At 40.3% G+C, this 25,815-nt stretch overlaps 1 protein-coding gene across 5 annotated transcripts in view; it reads right to left on the bottom strand.

The window, feature by feature from the left end:
• Positions 1 to 2,466: 2,466 nt before the first annotated feature.
• Positions 2,467 to 25,815, bottom strand: part of csgalnact2 (chondroitin sulfate N-acetylgalactosaminyltransferase 2) — a 68,418-nt gene continuing 45,069 nt past the window's right edge. For all 5 annotated transcript variants that reach the window (XM_073025401.1, XM_073025400.1, XM_073025404.1 and 2 more), the window contains 6 exons: positions 18,196 to 18,412; positions 17,174 to 17,275; positions 14,948 to 15,126; positions 11,941 to 12,035; positions 10,617 to 10,698; positions 2,467 to 8,746 (listed from right to left, as the gene is read on the bottom strand). In XM_073025401.1, the coding sequence (XP_072881502.1) occupies positions 8,454 to 8,746; positions 10,617 to 10,698; positions 11,941 to 12,035; positions 14,948 to 15,126; positions 17,174 to 17,275; positions 18,196 to 18,412 (968 nt within the window). In that variant the 3' untranslated portion in view covers positions 2,467 to 8,453. The remainder of the gene's footprint in view (positions 8,747 to 10,616; positions 10,699 to 11,940; positions 12,036 to 14,947; positions 15,127 to 17,173; positions 17,276 to 18,195; positions 18,413 to 25,815) is intronic.

Raw genomic sequence — 25,815 nt, 5'->3', positions numbered from 1 at the left:
GATGAGAGGTTGTGTGAGATGCCAGATTTCACTGCTGTGCTGCTGCCGTAATGAAGGTATGAGTGGCGTGAGTTCTCCTGTAGTAGATAACCACATATCCTTTGTCTTGTTGACATTGAAGGAGGAAAGCTCCTCACTGTAAACCCACACAGCAATGCCATTGCCGCTACAGCCTGTAATTAATTAATTTACTTATTTATTGAGAAACAGCACAGAATAGGCCCTTCCAGGCTTTCGAGCCACACCACCCAGCAATCCCCTGATTTAATCCTAGTCTAATCACAGGAAATTTACAATGACCAATTAACTTACCAACCTGTACATCTTTGGACTGTGGGATGAATCCAGAGCACCAGCAGGAAACCTACGCAGTCATGGGGAACTTGTACAAACTCCGTACAGGCAGTGGTGAGAACTGGACCTGGGTCACCCGCATTGTAAAGTATTGTGTTAACCACTACGCTACCTTCCTCCAAGAAGTTGTGTCCTTTATCAACTGCTACTCAAAATCAAAAATTTATACTCACTGATTTATAATACTTCCTAATAGAAGACATTTATTTCTAAGGGTGATTCTACAATCTTATATTCCATAATATAAGCACATCATATTCCGTTTTGATAGTTTCCAACCTAATGACATTAAAATTAACTTCTCTAATTTCCAGTAATTCCTCCCCCCCCCCTCTTGTTCCATTCCCCATGGTGGTTCCCTGCTTCCCTCTTTTCCTCACCATCCTGTGGTGCCCCTCATCCTTCCCTTTCTTCCATGGTTCACTCTTCACTCCTATCACATTCCTTCTTCTTCAGCCCTTTACCTCTTATCTATCACACCCCAGCTTCTCACTTCATTCCCCCACCCCACCTATATTAGTGTTTTATGTTGTAGTCACTATTGGAATTTTGTAAATGCCCAACTATTTTTGACTCAGCAAGCTTCTGTGAAGGAGGTTTTTTCTTTTTCTTTGTTACTGCTTATGTTAATCAATATGGCTTCTTTATTTTTTAAAGTAGGAATGCTTCTTTGTTGCGAGAGAGTGCTGGAGGCTTGTTTGGGTTAAAATTTACTGTTAACGAGAATTGTATTCCTTTGTTAACCAATTGGGATTAATGCTGCTCTTTCTTCTGAGTCTGTAAACTATTGTTGGCGGGCTTTTGGGGAGATCGGCGCGGGGGGTGAGGGAGAGAGGACGCGATGCTGTAAACTGGGCGAGGAACGGACCCCAAGCGGGGGCCCAAGGCCAGGAGGTACCCCGAGGAGAGGAGACGAAGATAGATGTGCTTGGTTGACCACTTTGGGTGGTCCTGAGCTGCGAGTCGAGGAGTTCGGAGGGGATCGAATGGTGGCCAGAAGACTTCAGTAATTGAGCTTCAACGGTTGTGCATGAAGTGGTTTGGACTTTGATAAGTTTGGCGCCTTTTCTTTATTTCCTTTTCCTTTATGTATACTGTATCGTTATTAATCACTTGGTTATAGTAATCTTTATAAATTATAATCATTATGGTGTCCTGTTTGTTCTTTGGCGAGGCAGGGACATCACACAGCATCCACACAAGCTGATTACCCAGTTTGGCGGGGCCGAAGGCTGCTCCCCCTAGACGAGAACGAGTTGAGCGAGCCTGAGGTGACCCAGGGGGTTACACTTCTACAAAAAAAAATAAACAATAACAAGGTGTTGTGTTTTAGTGGCACTGATTGGGGAATGCCAAGACTAATGAACCCTAAAGCATCTTCTTGGGAGCCAACAGGGCTTTGATTTTAATGTACCTTCAGAAGGATGGAACTTTTCATTATATTGTACCTCTTCGGTATGCCACTAGAACATCAATCTCTTTGGTGTCCTGGGGTTTAACCCCACATCAATGGACACAAGAGACTGCAGGTACTGGATTCTGGACCAACAAAGCAGACAATGAGGAAAAGCCTCATTAAGACAGGTTGCTTCTAACTGATGAAGATTGGTGCTTCGAACCCACAAGCTTCCTCATTAGGAGTGCTGCACTTTACTCTCCAATTAAACTACATTGTGCCAATCTATCTCTCAGCAACATTTGTGGCTTTAATGGTTACTTTTTCAGATACGTTATACACTTAATGGCTACTTTATTAGGTACACCTGCAAATATCTAGTCAACCAATCATGTGGCATGCAGACATGGTTAAGAGGTCCAGTTGTTATTCAGACAAATGTCAAAATGGAGTAAGAAATGTAATTGACTAGTTAAATTGATAAGAAGGCAACAGTAACTCAAATAACCATGTATTACAACAGTGGTGTGCAGAAGAGCATCTTTGAGTGCACAGCAAGTCAAACCTTGAAATGAATGGGCTACAGCAGCAGAAGACTACGAACATACACTCAGTGGCCATTTTATTAGCAAGTCTGGGGGCTATGTATTAACCTTTGAGTCAGTTATGCTAATCCACTCATCATATGCTGTTACTCCTGAGGTATTCAAAGTCCATTCTTCATTTTAGTATTGTGTATGGTAAGATCAAATAGACAACTCAAGAATCAGTGCTTCAGCATTTATTGAGATAGAATTCTTACAGATTCTGACAGTAAACACCCTATTTAACACAAGCAAGGCTGAAAAAGACAGAATGTCTGTGAGATGCTACTTGGACCACAAATAGTTTTAAGACCCTTTGCATATAAACAGGACATTTTAACTGCACAAAATTTTGAAAAGCTCCCAAGTGTAGTCCAAGAAAAGTTACGAGGGCAGGAATGTGTGGTTTCACAATTCTTTCTCAAGCTCTAAGAGTCATAGAGCAGGGAAACAGGCCTTCCTTGACAACTGAGACGTTGGTCTAAGCTAATCCCATTTGCCTGCATTTGGCCCATATCTTTCTAAAACTTTTCTACCCATGTATCTGTTCAAAATGGCTTTTAAATGATACATTATACAAAGCATAATGCATCACTGCTTGGTAGATGCTCTGCTTGTGATTGCAAGAAACTGCAGAGAGCTGTGGACACAGCTCAGCACATAACAGAAACCAACCACCCCTTCATGGACACTCTCTATCCTTCTTCCTGTCTCTAAGCAGCCAGCATTATCAATGATATTCTGTCTGCTTCCTTCTCCTATCAGGCAGGAGGTAGGTACAAATGCCTGAAATGACATACCACCAGGGTCAAGGACAGCTTCTATTCCACTGTTTGCAACTCTTGAGTAGACCTTTTGTACAATAAAATGGATTGTGCACCTCATTATCTACCTACCCTCCACTAACTCTGCATTCTCTTACTGTTTTACCTCATACTACCTCAATGCACTATTTATTAATTTGATCTGAATGAACGGTTTGCAAGACAAGCTTTTCAGTGGATAACAACAAATGATTCCAATTCCTCTGGCATCTTGTTCCCAGTTCTACAGGTGAGAACCACTGAAGCCTTTACTTGAACATGAAGGCATCATGCCATCAACAAATGCTCCAGCTCTACTTCCTCATCTTAGCTTCCTTATGCTGGAAGGCAGTGTTCTGGTGATAAATATCTGATACTATGGGCAATGCAGGGTGAGGCATAGAGAGGCTACCCAGAGAATACATCAGCTTATTTCATGCCACCCCTCCCCAAATCACACAAAAGTCATGTTCTGAGCTAATACTCCTCTCCCAGAAATTCCAACTGGTCAGTTCACACTCCCCCCCCCCCCCCCCCACCTTTTGCTCTTCCACAAGGTTATTTATAATTTCAAAAATCAACCATCAAAATAGATGCACACCTCAGTGACAATTTGAGATATCCAAATGACCAGGATTAAATTCAGTTAACAGCACTAAAATCAACCGTTGCCATGAGCGGCTATGGAGGCCAAGTCATTGGGTGCATTTAAGGCAGAGATAGATAGGTTCTTGATTAGCCAGGGCATCAAAGGGTATGGGGAGAAGGCAGGGGAGTGGGAATGCCTGGAAGAATTGGATCAGCCCATGATTGAATGGCAAACCAGATTCAATGGGCCGAATGGCCTACTTCTGCTCCTATATCTTATGGTCTTATGACTAACTGGCTGGGTGCATTTGTTTGCTTCCATGATTTTAATACTGAAAAAAAATATACTGCAAAGTATATAAAGGCACAATTTAACAACCACCAGGTTTCGTGTGCAGTATCAGACAGCCATCAGGCTTGCTCTCAGTGCGCACAAAAAGGGTCTCCACTGTGTACTAATGGTGCACTGTAAACATTTGTGCACTTCAGGTAGCAATGGAAGTTACTTTCTACAGAACGAATAACGTGAAAAAAGCCTAATCAAGTCAACTGGCTCACGTTAGAGACCTAGGCTGCATATTCTGTATTTAAAACTCCTTTCAACTTTATATGCAGAGAATAATGTCAGCATTTATTCATATCGTTCAGATCCCTGCTGAAGGCTAAGAATTGGCTGTTATTATACCTACTTGGACAGCATCAATGTTCAAAGGCAGTGGCCACTTTGAACCCTTATGTCAATGTTAACACTATCTCCTCTTTGTCCTTTACTTACACCAAATAAATAAAGGGTGCTAGGACAATATCCTATAAACTGGTGTCTTATAATTTATATTTCAGTGAAAATGTGGTCCTGGGTCAGTGGTTATACAAGTACTAAATCAATACTAATTAAGAAAATGTAATTGTTCTTAATTAAGAACATGAGCACTCCTTACTTACAAGGCTGTATAGAGGGCAAATTTCAGAACCAGTTTGTTAGGGAGATAAATTGCAGAGATCCCCTTTGTTAGGTGAGAAGTAAAATGTTTTCTGTTTGTGCCTCAGATGCACACCTGAGCTGACATCTTTCAAAACACATTAGAAGCTCTGAAAGAGTTGGAGGTTTTTGCTTACTGTTACTCTTATTCCCTTCTAAACAGAAGGGAGGTCATCTCTCAATTCAGACATTACAGGAAGGTGTTTGTCTTGCTCTGGTATACACTGCAGCTAGTAAGTGTCATTATTGTTAATAAGTAAATTTCTTTTCTGTAGCAATCTTCGCAAGTAGATAGGGTCATCAAGAAAGCTTTTGGTGCATTAGCCTTCATAAACCAAACTACTGAATACAGGAGATAGTATATTATGTTGAAGTTGTATAAGATATTGGTGAGGCCTAATTTGGAGTATTGTGTGCAGTTCTGGTCACCTACCTACAGCAATGATACAAGTAAGATTGAAGTCGTACAGAGAAAATTTACAAGGATGTTGCCGGGACTGGAGGACCTGAGTTATAAGGAAAGATTTAACATGTTAGGACTTCATTCCTTGGAACGTAGAAAATTGAGGAGAATTTTGATAGAAGAATACAAAGTTATGAGGGGGTATATGCAAACAGGCTGTTTTCCACTGAGATTAGGTAGAACTGCTAGAGGTCATGGGTTAAGGGTGAAAAGTTTAAGGGGAACATGAGGGGAAACTTCTTCACTCAAGAGGGATGTGAGAGTGAGAATGTGTTTAAAAGAAGAAAGGTCGATGGGAGTAGGCAGTTTAAAATTTTCAGTAAAGACTAGATGGGCCAAAGGGACATTTTCTGTGCTTTACTTTTCTATGACTCTAGTAATCTCAGAAAGTGATGGTGACTAGCAGACTGGATACACAGAGAGTAAAAGATTATAAAAATCCAGTTGCACATTAGAAATAAAATGTTATTTTACTGCACCAATTATCCCATACCATCAAAGACCAGGTTGAACTTGCCAGCTCAGATATTGTTAATAGTGTACAAAGTAGTTAGTGAAGCAGAGGATCCATGTAGAACAGATACCAGAAGCTCGTTAACCCAACACTTCAGAACAATCTGAAGGGAGGAATGAGATTAATCGTACGGCTCCCAAGGATAAAATCATGAACTCTGAAACTTTACTAACAGATAGGCTGATGTAATTTGTAACCCAGAGTTTGCTCCAAAAACAACTTTACTGATTTAATCTTAGTTACCGATTTTAAATACAATATTAATAGTTAATAATTTAATCCATGGAGTATTTTGCTCTTGCAAATCATACCTCAAATATAATTCAGTCAATAATTTGACAATGCTGCTTCAATACCTTGTATACCTTGTGCAATTTAAGTAATTTTATGTATTATGAGTATCTTTAATTTCTTAGAACTTTTTAAAATAAACATCTGATAGTTAATTAACTTTAATGTAAATAAAAATGATTACCTTAAGAGCAAATTTCAGTATAAAATATTTGGTATTTAATCTTTTACAGGAGTTTGTTCATTCAATCATTAGTATTGTGTGGGCCTCCTAATTTAGACATAGTAAATGCAAATTTAATCTGAATTGGATAATATTAGGACCAAGCTAAATGACATTCATTCCTGTCCCAATGCTGGACTTGAAACCACTTGGTATTCATTTACAGTTCTATCTACCTCTCTGGAATTTATTAAGCCGTGAGTCTCCCTTTTGATTTGGAATCAATTTCTGCTGCTTTCTGCATCAGAGGCAGGGACTTCTAGTCAAGCAAATACAGAATAATCAGAGGCAGCCCCATATGATGGCCATCGGGAAAGTGGAATCCTTGTTCAATGAGGCAAATTTGAATAGGGTTGTCTCAAGACATCTGCAGGGGTAAAAGGAATTATTTTATTGAACTGAAACATTAACTTTCTCTCTTCGAGACATTGCCTGAATTGACATGCATTTCATTTTTACTCAGATTTCCAGCTGATGTGGTACTTTATTTAATCAAGGAGAGGTAGCCTAATAACTTGAATTTTGATGGACAGAAGCCTTACAACGTGAACCCTGGTCTGAACACAAGCCCCTCGGCAGCTCTTAGCTTGATTTTGGTGAATGTCTTGTTGAAGGGGTTGTGTGTGTGTGTGTGTGTGTGTGTGTGTGTGTGTGTGTGTGTGTGTGTGTGTGTGTGTGTGTGTGTGTGTGTGTGTGTGTGTGTGTGTGTGTGTGTGTGTGTGTGTGTGTGTGTGTGTGTGTGTGTGTGTGTGTGTCTGTCTGTCTATACTTATAGAAATATCACTGGTAGCTTTCTTGATGGTTTGAAATGGAAGATCCCTCAACTTAGAAATAAACAAAAACAATGCAAGATCTGGTTAACTGCACTGACAGAATGATTTTCTGTTGCACCTTCCCATATCTAAACAGACACTCATCTCTACACCCTCAAATGAATTAGAAAAGTGGTTAAAATATAATTAATATTCCAACATTCCACAGCTCAGATTGCCTGTTGAGACATTCAACATAACACAATTAATTCTGGGTCACTTTACTTTATGTTTACTGCATTTCCTTTGCTTTGAAATGTGTTGGGGTGTATAATCCCAAAACTTCAATGGGACAGAAAATATTCAGGGAGAAAAAAAACCCATTATGTAACAAATAACACCTTGTATCTAAAAGACAACTCAAAGTGCATGTCATTCAATATTTAAGGTATCTACAAAAAAATCTCTTATTCACAATTCTATTTTCATCTATTTTGATTCTGACGACCCATTGATTATATTGATTTTTCTTTACCTGATATGGGAAAAAAAAACATTGTTGGAAAAGACATCTCCAACAAGTGGAGAGGTCTTGACTGATCTGTTGGTTGTAATGGTTGAAGAGGAGACACTGGACAGAACAATGAGAAAATGTCTCTGCTCATCTGATCCATGGGATCTTTTCTATAACATCTACTTCAATGTGTGATGAATCCTCAGTTGAACATCCCATCTTGGCTGGATACTCTCCAACTGAACTTGAATACAGTGCCTTCTGACTCAAAATCAAAATTATATTTAAATGAGCCAAGCTTGCATGTAGTTACACTCAACAACAGTTCCTGGATTCTGACGAAACTTTAACCTGACCTTGCACGTTGTCCTATAGAAACAAAGAGGCACCTTCAAAAGGGTAGATTCATGGTCCTGAATAATACTGTTCCATGGCTAGCTATTATTCTGGTAATTCAACTAAAACATTATCAGTCTTGTACCCATGCAGCTTCTTGCTCTGGAACTACAGTACTAGCATGCTGCTTAGAGACAGACTAGGTGAAAGCTCTTACAGACTAGGTGTAGAGCTCTTATAGATAGCGGGGTCAAGGGATATGGGGAGAGGGCAGGAACGGGGTACTGATTGTGTATGATCAGCCATGATCACAGTGAATGGCGGTGCTGGCTAGAAGGGCCGAATGGCCTACTCCTGCACCTACTGTCTATTGTCTATTGTCTAAAGCTGTCAAGAGGGCATATAGAAGAGGTTCATAGCTGTTTTCCCCAATTGCAGAAACTCCTGGGTATCTGACACAGACTCAATGCATTGGAGCTAAGCCCCATTAGATGTGTAAACTGTTCATCCCAGTTGGTGCCATTTAACAAACACTGAAACAGTGCAAAATTGATCTGTCATTTTGACACCAGTGGTCCCATTAGGAAACATAACTGGTCCTGGTCTAAAGACCACAAATTACAGAGCTTTCAAAGGCAGGGTGCTGGAGCTTGAGTTCAATCAGGAATGTCACCATCTGTCCTGTAGGCTTGCTTGCGGAGATGGGCCTCGATCTCCTCGTGGAACACCAGCATTCCCAAGTGAGCCTGTGAAGCCTCGTTCATGGCTTTCGACTGAATACACATCCGATACTGCTCTGGAGTCAGCTCATCTGCACAGTGCTTCTCATGCCACAGGTGGAAGAGGCTGGAGACCGGTGTCCTCACCACGATCAAGTCACTGTGAAGGTACCTTCTATACAAGTGGACGTCCTCTCCTCCCCAGCCTTTCACATCCAGGTCAAAACCACCTGCAATGAGAAAATAAATATGTATTGACGTGGCATTGTCAAGTGTAGGATATCAGACCTGTCCAATACAGCATTACTCTTTTATAGAGCAACTTGTGTAGGAGCCACTTCATGCCCCAAGATCATGAGGCGGCAGATGTTGATCAACGCTTCTTGAAACTGTGTACCATAAACACAGGAGATTCTGCAGATGCTGGAAATCCACAGTAACACACACAAGATGCTGCAGGTCAAGGCAGCATCTATGGAAAGGAATAAAGAGCTCATGTTTTGGGACAAGACCCTTCATCAGGACAGTCCTGATGAAAAGACTTGACCCAAAACTTCAAATATTCTCTAGCTGCTATTGTCTTTTTGCTGGCTGAGCTTCTGTGTTATCTTTTTGTGCTACTGCATGCAACCAGCTCTTCCTCTGTTGCACCCTTCATGAATCCTGGACCATTTAAACTGAAGTTCACTGAAAACTAATACAGAGCCTAAAAGGAATTTGAACACTCAACAGTATAGGTGGAACACCAATTTCCTCACCATTGCAGCAAAATGTCGAAACAGATACATGGAAAGAAGAGCCACAGACTCCTACCCTATGCCACTGGTGGAGGGCCTGGAGACTCCGTCCTCAGATCACCTCTCATTTGGTTTGTTGAATATGGGAATTGGCTGGATGGCAGTCACCAGGATCAACTTCCCAGAATCATTTAGCAAAGTAGAAGGCCATCTGGCCCATCAAGCATATGTTGGCTCTGTGAAAGTTAGTTCCATGATCCTGCTCTTTTGCATTGATTGGTCAGATTTCTCTTCATTGAATTTGTTTCCACTATCCTCACCAAGTTTTGTCTTAAATTATAGGCAAGTAACATGGCAGCTAATTTCTACAAAGCATAGTCCCACAGATACCAATGTGGTAACAATTCAGATAATCTCTTTTACAAATGCTGGTAGGAGACTGCAGCAAATATCCAACATCATTTGGCTTTCATCGATGGGATATTTTGCATCTACCTGAAGAGGGGATATGGGACTCTGGCTTAACATCTTATCTGTGGTTTGGCAACTTTGGAAGACTGGTACCTTCTGACCGCTGCATCAAACATCAGCTATGTGCATTCAGATCTACAATCTTCAGATTCAAAGTTCAAAGCTCGAAGTAAATTTATTATCAAACTATATATGTCACCATATACTCCCTGGAGATTAATTTTCTTTCGGGCATTCACAGTAAATACAAAGAAATACAGCAGAATCAACACAAACAACTAATGTGCAAAAGACAACGAACTGTGCAAATACAAAAAGAAAAAAAACAAAGTAATATTGAATAAATAAACAATAAATATCAAGAACATGAGATGAAGAGTCCTTGAAAACAAGTCCATAGGTTGTGGGAACAGTTCAGTGTTGGGGTGAGTGAAGTTAAGTGAAGTTATCCCCTCTGGTTCAAGAGCTTGATGGTTGAGGGGTAATAACTGTTCCTTAACACAATGGTGTGGACCTGAGGCTCCTGTTCCTCCCTCCAGATGGCAGCAGTGAGAACAGATGGATGATGACTGATGGATGCTGCTTTCCTGCAGCATCGCACCTTGTAGATGTGCTCAGAGGAGTTGGCGTAGTATCCAGTGAACCACAGTTAGAACCTGTAGATTCCATCCAAACACAGCAAATCACTTATTTCTGGTTGACATTGTCGCATCAGTCCTGGCCTGTATATAAAAAAATTGGAGTGGAATGATGGACAGAATATCATCTAACTTAAACTGCCATCAGGCACACTGTCTATTCTTCACAAGGTCACCTTCCCCTGACTGCAAACATATACAAGATAACCATTCAACAGGACATTGTCTGTAGTTTCATTTTATTGACAACTCACCAATTGTGAGGAAATCAGAGCGATATTGACAAGTCATTCCAAATCCAAAATCTCGCCAGAACCCAGAATCTTTCTTATGTACCTATGTGAAAGAAATAAAACAGTCTTCCATAAAATGATCTGATCTCATTCTCCTGAAATTCTGACAGATCTGGGACTAACATTACAGAGCTTTATCTTGTATCATGAAGGAGAATTACTGAACCGTGTGCATCTACTAGAACAGCCGTCAGAGAGTTCTGACAGGAAGGGAAACGAACAGCCAAAATTAGGGCACGCACCACTGAATCCCACTTCTTTCCCAGCCTCATTATATCTCAATGGAAGAATGGACCCAACCAGGAAAGACCTTGTTGGAAGTAATCAATCATCACCTTCAACTCTAATTCATTGCATGTAACCTCATTTTCCCCTATTTTCTGAAAATGCATGTCAGCCTTGGAATTATTCAGGGATACAGAATTCCAAGGATTCACAGCCTTCAAGGAAATATCATCTTATTCTTTAATCCACAATCCCCTGTCCAGACACCATGGCTTCTAGGTTCACATTATCCCGCCAAGAGAAACATCCTCACAATCTGGGTTCAGACTCTAGGGTCAGATTCTCCTGCCATGAGAAACATCCTCACAATTCCAACCTTTTCAAATGCCTTTGGAATCTCATAAAAACAGAAAATGCTGGAGATACTCAGAAGATCAGGCAAGATCAGATCCTTTTTGATGAAAAGTTATTGACCTGAAATGTTAACTCATTCTCTGTCCACAGATACCTGACTTTGTGTACTTACATTTTTTTGATTTTATTTCAAATTTTTAGCAACAACAGTATTTTGCTTTTGATTTATCATTCAGAGATGTACATATTTCAATACAATCACCTGTCATTCTTCTGAACTCTGCAAAGTATAAGTCCAATCTATATGTTTCTCCAAAAGACAACTCTTTCATTGAGAATCCATCTAGTGAAAGCTCCATATATATCCAAATCTATCCTACTTTCCATTAAGAAGCTAAAACTATACATAATTCTTCTCACCAACCCCAATAATGTTGTAAGAAGTTTTCCTGCTTTAGTACTCCATACCCTTTCAGTAAGGCTTTGGAAATATTCTATTTTCATTTCTCATTACTTGTTATATCTACATGATAACATAGGATAAGATGAACAGGCAATTCTGATTTTCTATGGATGGAAACCAAGGATGGTTAGTATTTTGTGCCATGGGATCTTTAACAACCACCAGAATTAGTTGCTGCTTTATAATCCAATTTGTTTTTTCAAATTTGAGTAAATAAACTTAATTTCAAAGAAAGCTACTCACCAGCTGCTGTTCAATGGTTGGAGTACCATCCAAGTTGGCATAGACAATGGCGGGGTTGTACAAGCTGAAAACGACAGGGTAGAAAACCTTTTTGCCTGTAGAAAGATTAAGTTGATTAAATGCTGGAAATAACCAATGGGTGAAAGGAAGATTCATACTACACAAAATAATTACAAAGTACTTCTAACTAACTGTAGAATTGCCCAATGACTTTCCCCTTCTTATAAGTCTCTCTGAATGAATGAAGAGGACTATAAGGAAGGTGAAATTAAACAGTACACAGATAAACACTTCAGCTTGGGCTGTACAAATAATGACTAGCACTGGAGAAAAGCTGATGTAGCCCACATAGAAGGAGCAGCTGTGTAGATGAATAGTGTCCAATATTCTACTAATTGGACTTAGGATGTTAAGGCAAGTGATTTGTGACCTTCATTGCAAGAATATAGAAGAAAGGATGTCTTACTAGTTATACAAGGTATTGAGGAGACGAGACATGGAGCATTATGGGCAGCTTAGTCCTTCTTACCAAAGAAAGGAAATACTTGACATCAAGGGATTGCAGCAAAGGTTCACCAGGCTGATTCTTAGATGCTTGGACTGTTGTATGAGGAGAGATTAGGTCAATTATGCCTCTGTTCACGAGAGTATAATAGAGAGATAAGGATACAAAATTCTGATAGGAATGAACAGACTGGATAATGGGAAGATATATCTTCTACCGGGGCATGTCTAGAACATAGGATCACAATTTCAGGATATGGCGATGACATTTCGTACTGACACGAGGAGAAATTTCTTCAGTTTATGAAATTTTTCTACCACAGAAGACTGGAAACAATGTCACCAACTACATTTAAAAAGGACAAAGAAATTTCTAGACACATGGGGGAGTGGGAGATGGAAATATGCTATCAAGACAAAGGCTTATATTAAATAGCAGAGCAGACAAAGTGCTGAAAGGCTTCTTTTTTATGTTTCAGTGACTAGGGTCTACAAGACAAATGGTTTCAGTACTCCAATAGGAGGCATGAAAGTAACAAATTCATATTTACATAACACAATAAACAATGCAGTTTATGGTGCAAGGGAAAACAGCAGACTCATATGTGGTGCAGAACAAGATTCCACAAACACAAAAGAAGTGCATGGTCATTTTGTCTCATTTGCCTGGGATCCTTGGCTGAGGAGGAACAGGAAAATACTGAGAACTCAAACACTATACTCCAAGTAGTGTATATGATAGTGGTCACCAACCTTTTTAAGCCCAAGATCCCCTACCTTCGCCTTGGTGAAAGGCAAGATCGACCCGAAATCGATTAGTTACATGCATGCGCACCAGGGCAGAAAAGACCGGAAGTAAAACCCCGCAACCCAGAAGCAGAAATAATGTATGTACACCAGGGATCACCAACATTTTTTGCACCGTGGGCCGGTTAATATTGACAATAATCTTGCGGACCAGCCAACGGGGGGGGGGGGGGGGTGTTAAACACGACGGGTATACAGTGATACATGAAGGGGGTTCCTTATGTCCAGTCTATTCCGCAATTTAGTTTTCATAGCTTTCAGCACTTAGCTTCTGTCCCGCTTGCTCATGTTTTTTCCGCCGGAAAAAAACTCAACGGGTTTGTCTTTAAGTGCAGGGTGCTTGGACTCAAGGTCCCAAAGCAGTTTTGAGGGCTTCATTGCCTCATTAGACAGCCTCCGGGCCTGAACTCCAGCCTCCCGCACGCCCGCCACCAGCCGCCTTGGCCGGGTGTTGCTGTTCGTGGGTGGGGTGAGAGGACAAGGTCAGGGCGGGAGGCTCCCGTACCGGGGCCGCAGCGATTGCAGTCCGGAGAGAGTGACCGACCGAGCAAGGAGTGCGACAGGGCGCACGACCGCCCCCCCTTGTAGGATTTATCGGCAGACAAAAGTTTGTTTCAGTAGATCGCAGCGAGGTAGCTGCTCTGCTACTTACGAAACGCTGAGCCCCAATTAGGTCGTCTGCGAATATTTTAGCACCGGGTTCCCCACGGACATTCAGTGTGCTAAACAGGTTTCGAGGCGGCGCCCATCTGTCCGTGCTCCAGGCCAGTAGCAACGGCACTTACTGCAACCGGAAACAATCTCTCAACGGTATTTGTGTATTTTTTTTTATTTTTTTTTCGGGATCTACTGGGAAAGTCTCAAAGATCGACTAGTCAATTGCGATTGACAGGTTGGTGACCACTAGTATATGACATAGCATTAACCAGCACCAATAAGCAGGTCCCTGTCTTTCTTTTAAATTTACTGACAAGCATCATTGTCCATTTTAAACTGCCCATTGAGAAGGTGACCTACCATTTTAAATGATCAGAGGCTTTGTCATGAAAGTCCTTCCACAGTGCTAAGATTTTACAAATACTTGGCTTGATGACCCACTTAATACTCAACCACACTTGCAAGACAGGCCAGTGAAGGCAAGGCACACAGACTACAGAATCAGATGAGGTTTTTATTATAATTATGGAGTCACAAGAGACAGCTGATGCTGGAATCTGCAACACAGTAAAAGCTGGCAAAACTCAACAGGTCAGGCAGCATCTAAGGAGGAAATGAACAGTCCACGTTTCAGGTTGAGAATCTTCATCTAGACTGATTTGATTAATAATTTTATTGCCACCTGTTTCTTATTCCAAATTATTTAAATATTGGAACTTAAATTGCCTAGTTGCTTAGACTGATTTGGACTTATTGTGCTGGATCTTTAGCTCAGATCTCTTTATTATTATTTACATAAAAAGGATAGCAATTACATCGACCCCCAATGACCTTACTTAGTAGCAACCTAGTGTTTGTGTTCGTATCCTGGAACCCCCAATTTTATTTCTTGGAGATTACTAACAAGCTGCCAAATGCCTTCCTTAACACTAAAGTATTCAATGATTATGATGACTCATGTGTTATACTCTCTTTAAAAGCATCATTTAAGAACAGAAATACAACAGTTCTCATTAGAGTCCAATCATTGGTGACTCACCGGGCTCTGTATTTATCCTGCAACTATTAAGAAACTCAGGAGAGATATAAATATCCACGTCGCAGAAAAACATCAGCACTTCGCCTTTGTCCCAGGTGCGTGCTCCCATATCGAGGCCTCGGCCACGTGAAAATTCATCAGCCAATGAAACCAGGGTGTAGTTGTGAAAATTAGTTTCACTGCACAGATACAGAAACCTTTTACTCCAGTGTTAACCGATACAGACTACATTGACAATATCAAAGAACTTTACACTGCAGTTTTAAAATAATGAGGTGTTTTACTAAAGCATTACAATGATAAAGGAAAAGCAGCATGCTGGATGTTCTTGAGATATCAATTACGAAATTAATGTAACTCAGCCTGAGCTACCCGATAACTACAAACCTCTCAGTGTCACAGGCTGCACAGGGTTTGTTACATAGCAAGTAATTGTTTTAATTGGTTTATTATTGTCCCATGTACTGAGATACAGTGAAAAGCTATTGTGTGCATGCCACCATTCAGGTCATTCCATTCATAAGTATATCACAGCAGTACAAGAGGAAAAGATACAGAATGCAGAATGAAGTGCTGACTTACAGAGCAATTTGAAGAAATATATAAAGTACAAGGGCCATAGTGAGGTAGATTGAGATATAAAAAACCTGTTCTGAAGTCTTATAACAGTGGGACAGAAGCTGTTCTTCAGCCCAGTGGTATATGTTCTCAAGCTACTGTATTTTCTATCTGATGGAAAGAGAGAATGACTGGTTTGGGATCCCCAGCAGGTATGATATTTTATGAAGAGATTATACACCTTTTTTTTAAACAAGGGGAGCGATTCTAACCAACTATTTCTTATGGTTTTTATGCACAAGGACCTGGAACCACTGCAATTTGCCTACCGCCATTATAGGTCTACAGAGGATGCAATCTCATTGGCTCTCCACTCGGCCTTGGATCACTTGCTGTTTATTGATTACAGGTCAGTGTTCAACACAATCATATCCTCAGTTCTAATCAACAAGCTCCAAAACCTGGGCATCTGTATCCCTCTCTGAAACTGGATCCTTGTCTTCCTCACCAGGAGAACACAGTCCGTCCGGATTGGAAATAATGTCTCCTCCTCACTGACGATCAACATTGGCACACCTCAAGCTTAGCCCACTGCTCTATTCTATCTACACCCACAATTGTGTGGCTAGGCACAGCTCAAACTCCACCAATAAGTTTGCTGATGACACAACTATGGCTGGGAGAATTTCAGGTGGTAACCAGGAGGCACACAGGAGTGAGATAGATCAGCAGTCAAGTGGTGTTGCAGCAACAATCTTGCATTCAACATCATTAACACCAAGGAATTGACTGTGGACTTCAGGAAGGGAAAGTTGAGGGAACACACACCAGTCCTCATCGAGAAATCAGAAGTGGAAAGGGTGAGCATTTTCAAGGTCCTAGGTGTCAACATCTCTGAGGATCTAGGGTGGCCCAACATACAGAGAAGGCACGACTGCAGAGTTTGAGGAGAATAGGTATATCACCAAAGATATTCACAAATTTCTACAGATGTACCATGAAGAGCATTCTAATTGGTTTCATCACCATCTGGTATGAAGGGGCCACTGCACAAGATCTGAAAAAGCTGCAGAAAGGTGTAAAGTCAACCAGCTTCATCATGGGCACTCGTCTCCTCAGCATCCAGGACACATCAAAGGAGATGCCTCAACAAGGGGGCATCCATCATTAAAGACCCCCATCACCCAGAACATGCCCTCTTCTTGTTGCTACTATCAAGGAAGACATACACATAACATTTCAGGAACAGCTTCTTCCCCTCTGCCACCAGATTTTTGAAAGGACAATGAACTTATAAACACTACCTCCGTAATTCTTCCCTCTCTTTTTGCACTAATTATTTAATTTTCTTTTTTATATATACTTCTTTTTGTTATCTATTGTTTTTATTATTATAGATTGAAAAGTATTTTTGCCATAAAACAAGTTTCATGACATATGCTAGTGATATTGAACCTGATTCCTATTCAATAAAAAAATGAGATCATAAGATACAGGAGCACTATGAGGCCACTTGAGTGGGATGTTAATCAGTTTCCCTAATAAAAGCAATCAGAAGAAATATTACCTCATGGAATCTTTATACACTAAATGGCCCATAAATCTGCAGCTAAAACTTCTACACGCATTCTTAGCTATTTTTTGAGCAGTGAATGCTAGGCAGCTCACCTGCTCGTCACTTCCAGGATCCTCCTCACTTCTTCTAATCCTTCCTGGCCAAAGTAGACGACCGTTAGGTAAATCTGTTTGTCCTGCTGAATGCACACGTCCCTGAGTAAAACAATTTGAAATTCATGCATGAATGAAATGATTACCCAAGGACTGAAGTCAGCAGTTCTGTGACGGTAAATGCAGATGCTCCAATTATTCATGCTTGTGCCTTCGAAGCTTTGCTGCATTAGTATTGCTGTTCATTTTGAAATTCTTCTGCTACTTTGCAGACAGCATCAATCCAGTGGGAACTAAATTGAATAGTCCAAAGAACCATGATGCAATGTTATCCCACTTCTGATTCTGCAAACAGACTAATTTTCTGCATGAGTGTTGCACGCAGTCAAATTGGATACTAGGCACCATCTCTCTCCTGACAGGGAAAGATTGAATAGATTAGGACTTTATTCCCTATAGTGTAGACAAATGAGGGGAGATTGGATAGAGGTATACAAAATTATGAGGGGTATAGATAGGGTAAATGCAAGCAGACTTTTTCCAGTGAGGCTGGGTGAGACTAGAACTAGAGGTCATTGGTTAAGAGTGAATGGTGAAATGTTGAAGGGGAACATGAAGGAGAACTTCTTCACTCAGAGGGCGGTATGACTGTGGAATGAGCTGCTAGCAGGAGTGGTAGATGCGGGTTTGAATTCAACTTTTAAGAGAAAGTTGGATAGATACATGGATGGGACAGATATGGAGCATATCTCTCCAGGTGCAGGTGCAGGTTGAGGAGCTAGGCCGAATGATAGTTTGGCATGTACTAGATGGGCTGATGGGCTTGTTTCTCTGCTTTAGTGTTCTATGACTTTGACCAATGCAGCAAAGATACATATCTCTAAATGACTGCTGCAGACTTCCTGGTAAGTTCTGATAAAAAGTCTCTGGACTCCAGTACGTTCAGAACTACAGTAAACTTCAGAGGATCTAATAAAAGCTTCAGAACATGTTGGATTTTGCTTGCATTCACACATTCCCACCTGAAGTTCTGCATGAACTGAGCAAAAGCCTCGGTGCGGCCTGAAAGCGGCACAATTATATTGATGATCTGGTGCGAGATGTCAATCACTTCACTTTTGACCTTCATAAGGGGGCCAAATGGCCGGAAGAGTGTGACGTGTTGAAACTCATCCAGGAATTCCTTTTTGTAGAATAATTCATACAAGGTGCCCTTGTCCCTTTCTGTGCGATAGTAGCCTGAAATGAGAAACAAAAATGAGAAAGCAGAAAGGTAACAGAAAACATTCTAAACTTTTATGTGCGGAGATACAGCTAGTCAGCAGTAATGATTTAATCTGGATGTGTAAAGCTGAGAACTCCTTCCTTTTTGGTCCAGCTAGATGTGTTACCCTTAGCAAAGAGGTCATTATTAAAAGGTAGAAGAATCAGAGGTTTTGACAACACTCTTTCCCCGCAAAGACTACAGCATCGGGCAGCATTTCAAAGTGATATTGCCATTGTGAGCATTACTGAAATAATTTTATACAGCAAGATTCCTCAGACCATGACAAGTCTTGTTCTAGTTAAAGAAAGACAATCTACTGAGATAACACATCACCAAACTATCAGGCTTGTTAACAAACCACTGGGAAAGTTCCTCAAAACTTTATTATTTACAGATACAGCACTGTAAATGGTGGACAAATTCCAGCTTTCAAGATCCAAGAGATGTCCTGCATTCAACTAACTGGACTTCGTCTCCCTTTTCTTTTAAACCCAACACACCCTGACTGTATTGTTAAAAAATTGACATTTTTTAATCCTTGCAGGCCTTTTAAAACCCAACTTTACCAAGCAGGTAGTTAGCTGACACCTTCTCTAAAACAAAGTACATGAACCAGTCTTATAAAGATCATGTAGCATGGTGTATGTACTAGGGAAGTTCTAGTATGGTCTTGTGGATGCCTCTTGCATCTCCTGGATTTCTGGCGGAGAAACAGAGACAATACTGTTATCTTACCAATGCTTTACAGACATGGGCTTTCATATGGGTTACTTTGTTGTCATCACAGACTTGATAGGGCAACAAAGAGTTGACCCAGACCATAAAATTCAATTTTTAAAAAAAGGAAACCATCAAAGGAGAGGCATTCATTCTGTCCTAGTCGCATCACTCTGAGCTGTCTGCCTCCACTGATGCCAAAGACTATGCTGTGTCTGTGAAAAAGCATGATATTGTGGCAGAATTTGAGAACAAAAGCTGGTGCATGATAAATTAAGAATGCTGATGTTGTACATTTCATTATAGGACCAAATTTAATTATTGTGGAAGAGGTGTTAGGTTCTGTTACAGTACTTGTGGGCAGACTTCAGCACTGATGGTTCTGTGGAGGAGAACCAGATAATGTAGGAGTCCTGTTGCAGGGTATTAGCCTGTCACTTTGACTGTCCATTTCTTCTATAGACGATGCCTGACTGAATTCCTCCAGCATTTTGTCTATTTAACCTATTTGCTAACCCACCCAACTTTTGAAACCATCGCCAAAAATTTCTTCCCATTGAAGCACATCAACTGAGGAAAACAGTAACACATTCACTTTCTAACATCTCATTCAAGAAACAAATACAAAATCCAATGGATTTTGGAATTTATGCTCTCTTTTATGTATTGTACTACAATGCTGCCGCAAAACAACATATTTCAGACATGTTTCAGTGATAATAAACCTGGTTCTGATTCTAGAAATTTCCCAAATTGTCTACAGAGGGCAGTGCACAGCAACAGTTCAAAATTGACAACCCTAACTATCTGGACGACTGAGAAGATAGAAATTGTTAGTGAGCAGAGTTATCAGCCTTATGCTTTCACAGAAAAAAAAAGCGTAAATCAAACAAAATTTAATATTTACAGCAATGATCAGGCAGTGACAGGGCAAATTCAGCAGAAATCCCCCCCCCCCAACCCACACAACAAAAAATAACAGTGCTATGCCCTCTCCTTGAATAAAGACTCATCCCTGAATTACATTTCATTTGTAAGCAACACTCAAGTTAAACAGTTTCAGTTCTGTCCAAAAAAAAAGAGGAAGCTATTAAAATACTGATTCCTTGCCCATGGAAAGTGCATTGTATTGGTTGGATGCCACGTCTGTACAAGATACCTAACTCATTTGGCAATGACCTCAACTGGAGCTGCCAGCACCCCACCCCCCACACACCCACCAGGATTCCAATGAATTATTTTGCCAATAGAAGTCCCCACCTCCAACATCACCATCCCTCTTCCCAAAACAAACGTTATAACAAATTAGCTCTCAGAAACAAAACAATATGCAAGGGAGATCTGGACAGACAAATCCATGCAAACTTTCCTCCATCAGAAACGTTGTAGTTAACTGTTAAAAATATTTTAAAATCTATTTTTATCAAGTAAAATATGCTCTTATCATATGAATTACATTCTGCTCTTCTAAAAGCATAGCATAAGGAAGTAGAAGGACATTAAGTTACTTGTCAATTTAGTGGTATATCCTCAGTCTATTGCCACTAACCACCCATCCCCCAGGAAGTAGATCCCTGGTTTGCACACTCCCAGTTAGTGAGTGAGGGAGTGGTAGTTCACTCAGAGATGGAAGCCCAGCTATTTTCCACTCCCTCAAAGGATCCAGACAGAGATGGCCGAGACAGTCAATGATCACATCCAAACACCTGAACGATACATAAAATGAAAACTGAAGTTTGCATCTCATAACTTACTTGCAAGAACACCTGCTGCAAGTCATCTTAGGTGGAAGCTGGATATCTGTGCAACTGGATCCACTCTGAAGTGGGTCTTTTCTTGCGACATCTTAACTGCTTAAGTACTTTATTCCAACAAGAGATGCCTAGTAGCTAGTTAATGCAGTGCCAGCTGTGCTTTATGGTTGCAATGCATTATTATGATACAAAAAGAAGTTTTTCAGCCCACTGAGCCCTTGTCAGCTCCCAACGCAGTGATCCCATCAATCCCATTCTCCTGTTGCCTTGCAAATTATTCTCTCTCACACATTACCCATCAATTTACCCTTTTTTAAAATTCCTTTGCCACAGATTTACATTAGGGACAATTCAAAGCAGAGGATTAGCCTGACTGCATGTCTTTGAATATTGTAAACCAGATCACTCGGGGGGAAAAGCCCATGGAGTCACAGGGCAAACGCTCAAATTCCACACACACAGCAGCCAATGCTAGGAATTGAACCGCAGTCCCTGGAGCTGCAAAGCTGCACAAGTAACGGATGTACAGCTTTGCACCACGCCTCTTCCCCAACCGCTTCATATACTCACACAGGACCTGATACTACAGACACACAGGCTCCAACAATCCTTAAGGTTATCATGAAATCCTTGGATTCAAATTGTGCATCCTTGGTCAGAGCATAGATATGTTACAGTCTGAAAGTTGTGCAAAATAGAAGCAGAAGAAAGTAGAAGCAGAAGCAGAAGCAGAAGCACTGAGAACATTTAATGGATGCACATTTTTATATAGAAACACAGAGTTATACAGCATGGAAACAGACCCCTCCAGCCAACTCATCCACGTTGCCCAAAATGTCTATACGAACTAACCCCATTTCAAAGTTCAATGTTCAAAATTCATAGTACACATATGTCACCATATATTACTGAGATTCATTTTCTGGCAAGTATTCACAGTAAAACAAATAAATACAATGGAATTGATGAAAAACTACATACAAACACTGACAATGTGTAGAGAAGCCAAGCTATGAAAATACCAAAAAATAGATAACTAGATAGAGTGATAAATAATACTGAGTACATGAGTTGTAGAGTTGTTGAAGTGAGTCCATATGTCGTGGAATCAGTTCAGAGATTTGCCTGCTTTCAGCCCAGATCCCTCTAATCCTTTTCTTTCCACTTCTTTAAATACTAGTAACATATTATATCCCAATTCACTCAGAAATTAAAGAGCAAACACGAGGAAATCTGCAGATGCTGGAAATTCAAACAACAACACACACAAAATGCTGGTAGAACACAGCAGGCCAGGCAGCATCTATAGGGCCCTTCGTCTCGGCCCGAAACGTCAACAGTGCTTCTCCCTATAGATGTAACAGCTTTTATGATGTATCAGCACCACGATGTTTTCAAATTGCAACTTATTACAAGAGTAACACTGTACACTATTAATGCAACACAATCATGGCTGCAGAATCACATTTTTTAGCAAATGGCCTTGCAATTATCTATCTATCCAACTGTGTGGAAGTTTAAACAACTGTTAATATTAGAATTTTACGCTAAACCAACAGGGGAAAGAAAGAGTCAATTTTCAGTGAGATTAGAGCAGTGTTTTCTAACTGTACACATGCAGTGTTTACTGCAAAAGTGGACAGGAGCCAACCAGGGAGCAAAGATTGTAGACTCGACACAGACTGTAACCAACACTCAATCAATCTTTACCAGACCACCTACTATAGCAACATATCTATAGTTGAATTGAACACTTCACTTTGATTAAAGGCAAGCGCTCCACAAGAAGCTTTTAAAAATAATTATTGAAAACCCACAAATAGGTGGTATGTGGGCACTAAACTGACAGACTTTCATTGTGTAATCTTGTCTACAAACTGTACACTGACCAATGTCATTGACAATAAAAGATGCATTGCATTTGGAAATTGCAAACAAATGACTGTAAATACACTACACCATGATCACACCACTAAATAATAAATAAACATCCCAAAATATGATGTACCCAGTAAGACCCCAATAAACTGGTATTCAATTGTTCAGAAATCCCAGTGTTTCAGCATCTGGCTCATTCAGTGGTGCGTGACAGGGGTTCAGAGTGACAGTGTTTGTGGCTGGAGCCCTTGAAATGTTTTAGAAATTCACAAGCTGTAACACACTGGGGTTGGTTTTCTGCTCCTTTAGACTCAAAGGTTTCACTGGAAAATTTATTACACTGCAGGTTACAGCCTTCTGATCCTGCACTTGAGAACTGACAGGTGCTGGACTACAGAAACTGTCGTGAAGCTAGTGCAGAAATTACAGGCCCTGGTAGAGATATTTGAAGTGTCCTTAGCACAGGGTGAGGTGCTGGAGGATCAAGGATAGTCCATGTTGTCCCATTGCTTAAGAAAGGGTCCAAGAATAAATCGGAAAATTATAGATCGATGAGCCTAACATCAGTCAAGGGTAAAATACTGGAAGGCAAAGGATATTTAAGTGTTTGGATAAACAGTGTCATAACAAGGATAGTCAATATGGATGTGTGCATGGCAGATCATATCCAACCTAAACCCCCAGTTTTTTTAAAAAAAGGTTGCCAAGAAGTTTGATGAAGGAAAATAGTGGACATTGTCTATATTCCTTTGACAAAGTCCCACATAGGAAGCTGGTACAGAAGATTAAGTTGCCTGTCATTCATGATGAAATAGTCAATTGAATTCAATGTTGGCTTAGCAGGAGAAACATGAGTCGTAGTAGATAGCTGTCTCTCTGACTGAGGGCTTGTGACTAGTGGTGTGCAGCAGAGATCGGAGTTGGGTCCATTGTTGTTCAGCACCTATATTAATGATTTTGATGATAATTTGAATGGACTGAAGGGCCTGGTTCTGTGCTGTAGTGCTCTATAACTCTAACTTTGATATAATCATACACCTAACCACTAGGCTTGCGAGTTCATTCTGCACATCCTTCCCGCTGTGAAATGGCAACCTGCGATCCTCCTTTGTAAACTAGTTCAGCTCTTGTATTTTCTGTGTATTTTGTTTTTCACATAAAATCCATAAGGGTGTTTTTTCCTCCTATACCATATTTTACTAATTACAAAAAAATTTTGCTCATACAAAATGCTAATACAGCTGCCCTGGTGGCTACTCTGTAAGCAAATGGCATCAGATTAAAGTACAAGTTCAAGGCCATTCAACAATACATGAATACTCATTAATACAGCCGAACAAAACAGCATTTCTCTGAGGCCAAGTGCAAACACAATACTGACAGACAATATACAGCACAAGGCATGTATAGCATACAGTATATAAAACAGAAGTAAAATACAGTCACACACAAAAAAAATAGTCCAAGTCCCTGAGTCCATGAATGTTGTAGCAGTCTGTCGTCGAACAATACATCTTGCCTTCTGGCAAGCAAACACTGGAGGTCAGTAAGCAATGCCACACTGCCTCCAGCACTCCAGTGGAGCGCACCTAACTCCAACACTTCAAACTGCAGCCTGAGGCTTAGTCCTAGCTACAAAGGAGGCCACACAGCTCCCCCACCATTCACTAATAAACCAGAAAATCAGACTTACACCATTCCACAGCAATGTCCAACAGGGTCTTATGATCACATGAAAATCACTTGCTGTTAGGCTTGCCTCTTTCCTACACCCGCTCTGACACCTCTCCTGACACAGACAGTAGCACGATCCACTCCAAGTCCAGCTCCTTCAGTTTCTCCACCAATGAGCAACTCGCTAATGGAGTAGACCCAGAGTACTTTCAGTTCTTAATGTCCTCCAAGGTTTTGCAATCTTATTATTTTTTAAAAAGACACTAACGCCTCTGTTTGGCCCTGTAGAAGCCGCTGCATCCCAGTGCATCGCCATCTTACTGAAAGTAAAATCAAAACATGTCTGACCATGGGGCTTCTGAACCACAGTATGGCAGACCAGATAGTTCCAACCAGTACCAAGAAACGTGTTTTTAAAAAATTGTCATAGTGAAAATGTGAGAGCTCACTTCTGCAAAGTGTTATAGGACTGTTAAAAACAAAAACTTCATGCCACTTTAAAAGTTTCTTTGCTTCCCCCCTCCCCTGGACAGTTAATCTGATCAACCATTTAGTTCACACCCCACCCCCCTCTATTACCCTTGTCACTTCACTGCACTTTTTATAATGCTGTTTACATTGTAAATACATGCTGGTATTTATGTATTTATGCACATTGCATTCCATATCCATACTTATTCTAACTTTATTTTTAATATATAATTCTCTATTCTCTATAATTATTGTCTTTTTGGTGCACATTGTGCTCTAACCAATGCACCACAGCAGATTTCTAATACACATAAATGCATATAGCAAATAAAGCTGATCCTGGATTTTTGATGTTAGACACTATTATAAAAAACAATAAAGAACGCAGAACAATTTAAAGTAACTGGTTAAAAACAACATGGTTTTATGAAGGGTGGATTGTGTTTGACTAATTAACTAAAATTCTTTGAAGAAGTAACATGTGTTATTGATCAAGGAGGAACGAATGCATTTACAAAACCAAGAGATTCTGCAGTTGCTGGAAATCCAAAGCAGCATCCATAAGATGCTGGAGGAAATTAACAGATCAGGCAGTTAATGTTTCAAACCAAGACCCTTCATCGGGACTAGTGCATTTATTGAGAATTGTACTGTTTTTAGATCAGAAGAAAGACATAAAGTTGCTACAGGTCCTCTTAGCGGCAAGTAAGAAATCAATCACCAGAAAGTGGCTAAATCCAATATCACCTACATTAGAAGATTGGCATGAAATTATTTTGGAAATATTTAAAATGGAAAAAATGACCTACTCTTTGAGAATTCAAAAAGAAAAATTTAATCAAATTTGGAATAAATGGATTGAATTTATAACCCCAAAGTGA

This window comes from Hemitrygon akajei, chromosome 21 (genome assembly GCF_048418815.1).
Source record: "Hemitrygon akajei chromosome 21, sHemAka1.3, whole genome shotgun sequence".
NCBI lineage: Eukaryota > Metazoa > Chordata > Chondrichthyes > Myliobatiformes > Dasyatidae > Hemitrygon > Hemitrygon akajei.
This window is presented reverse-complemented; position numbering and strand designations above follow the sequence as displayed.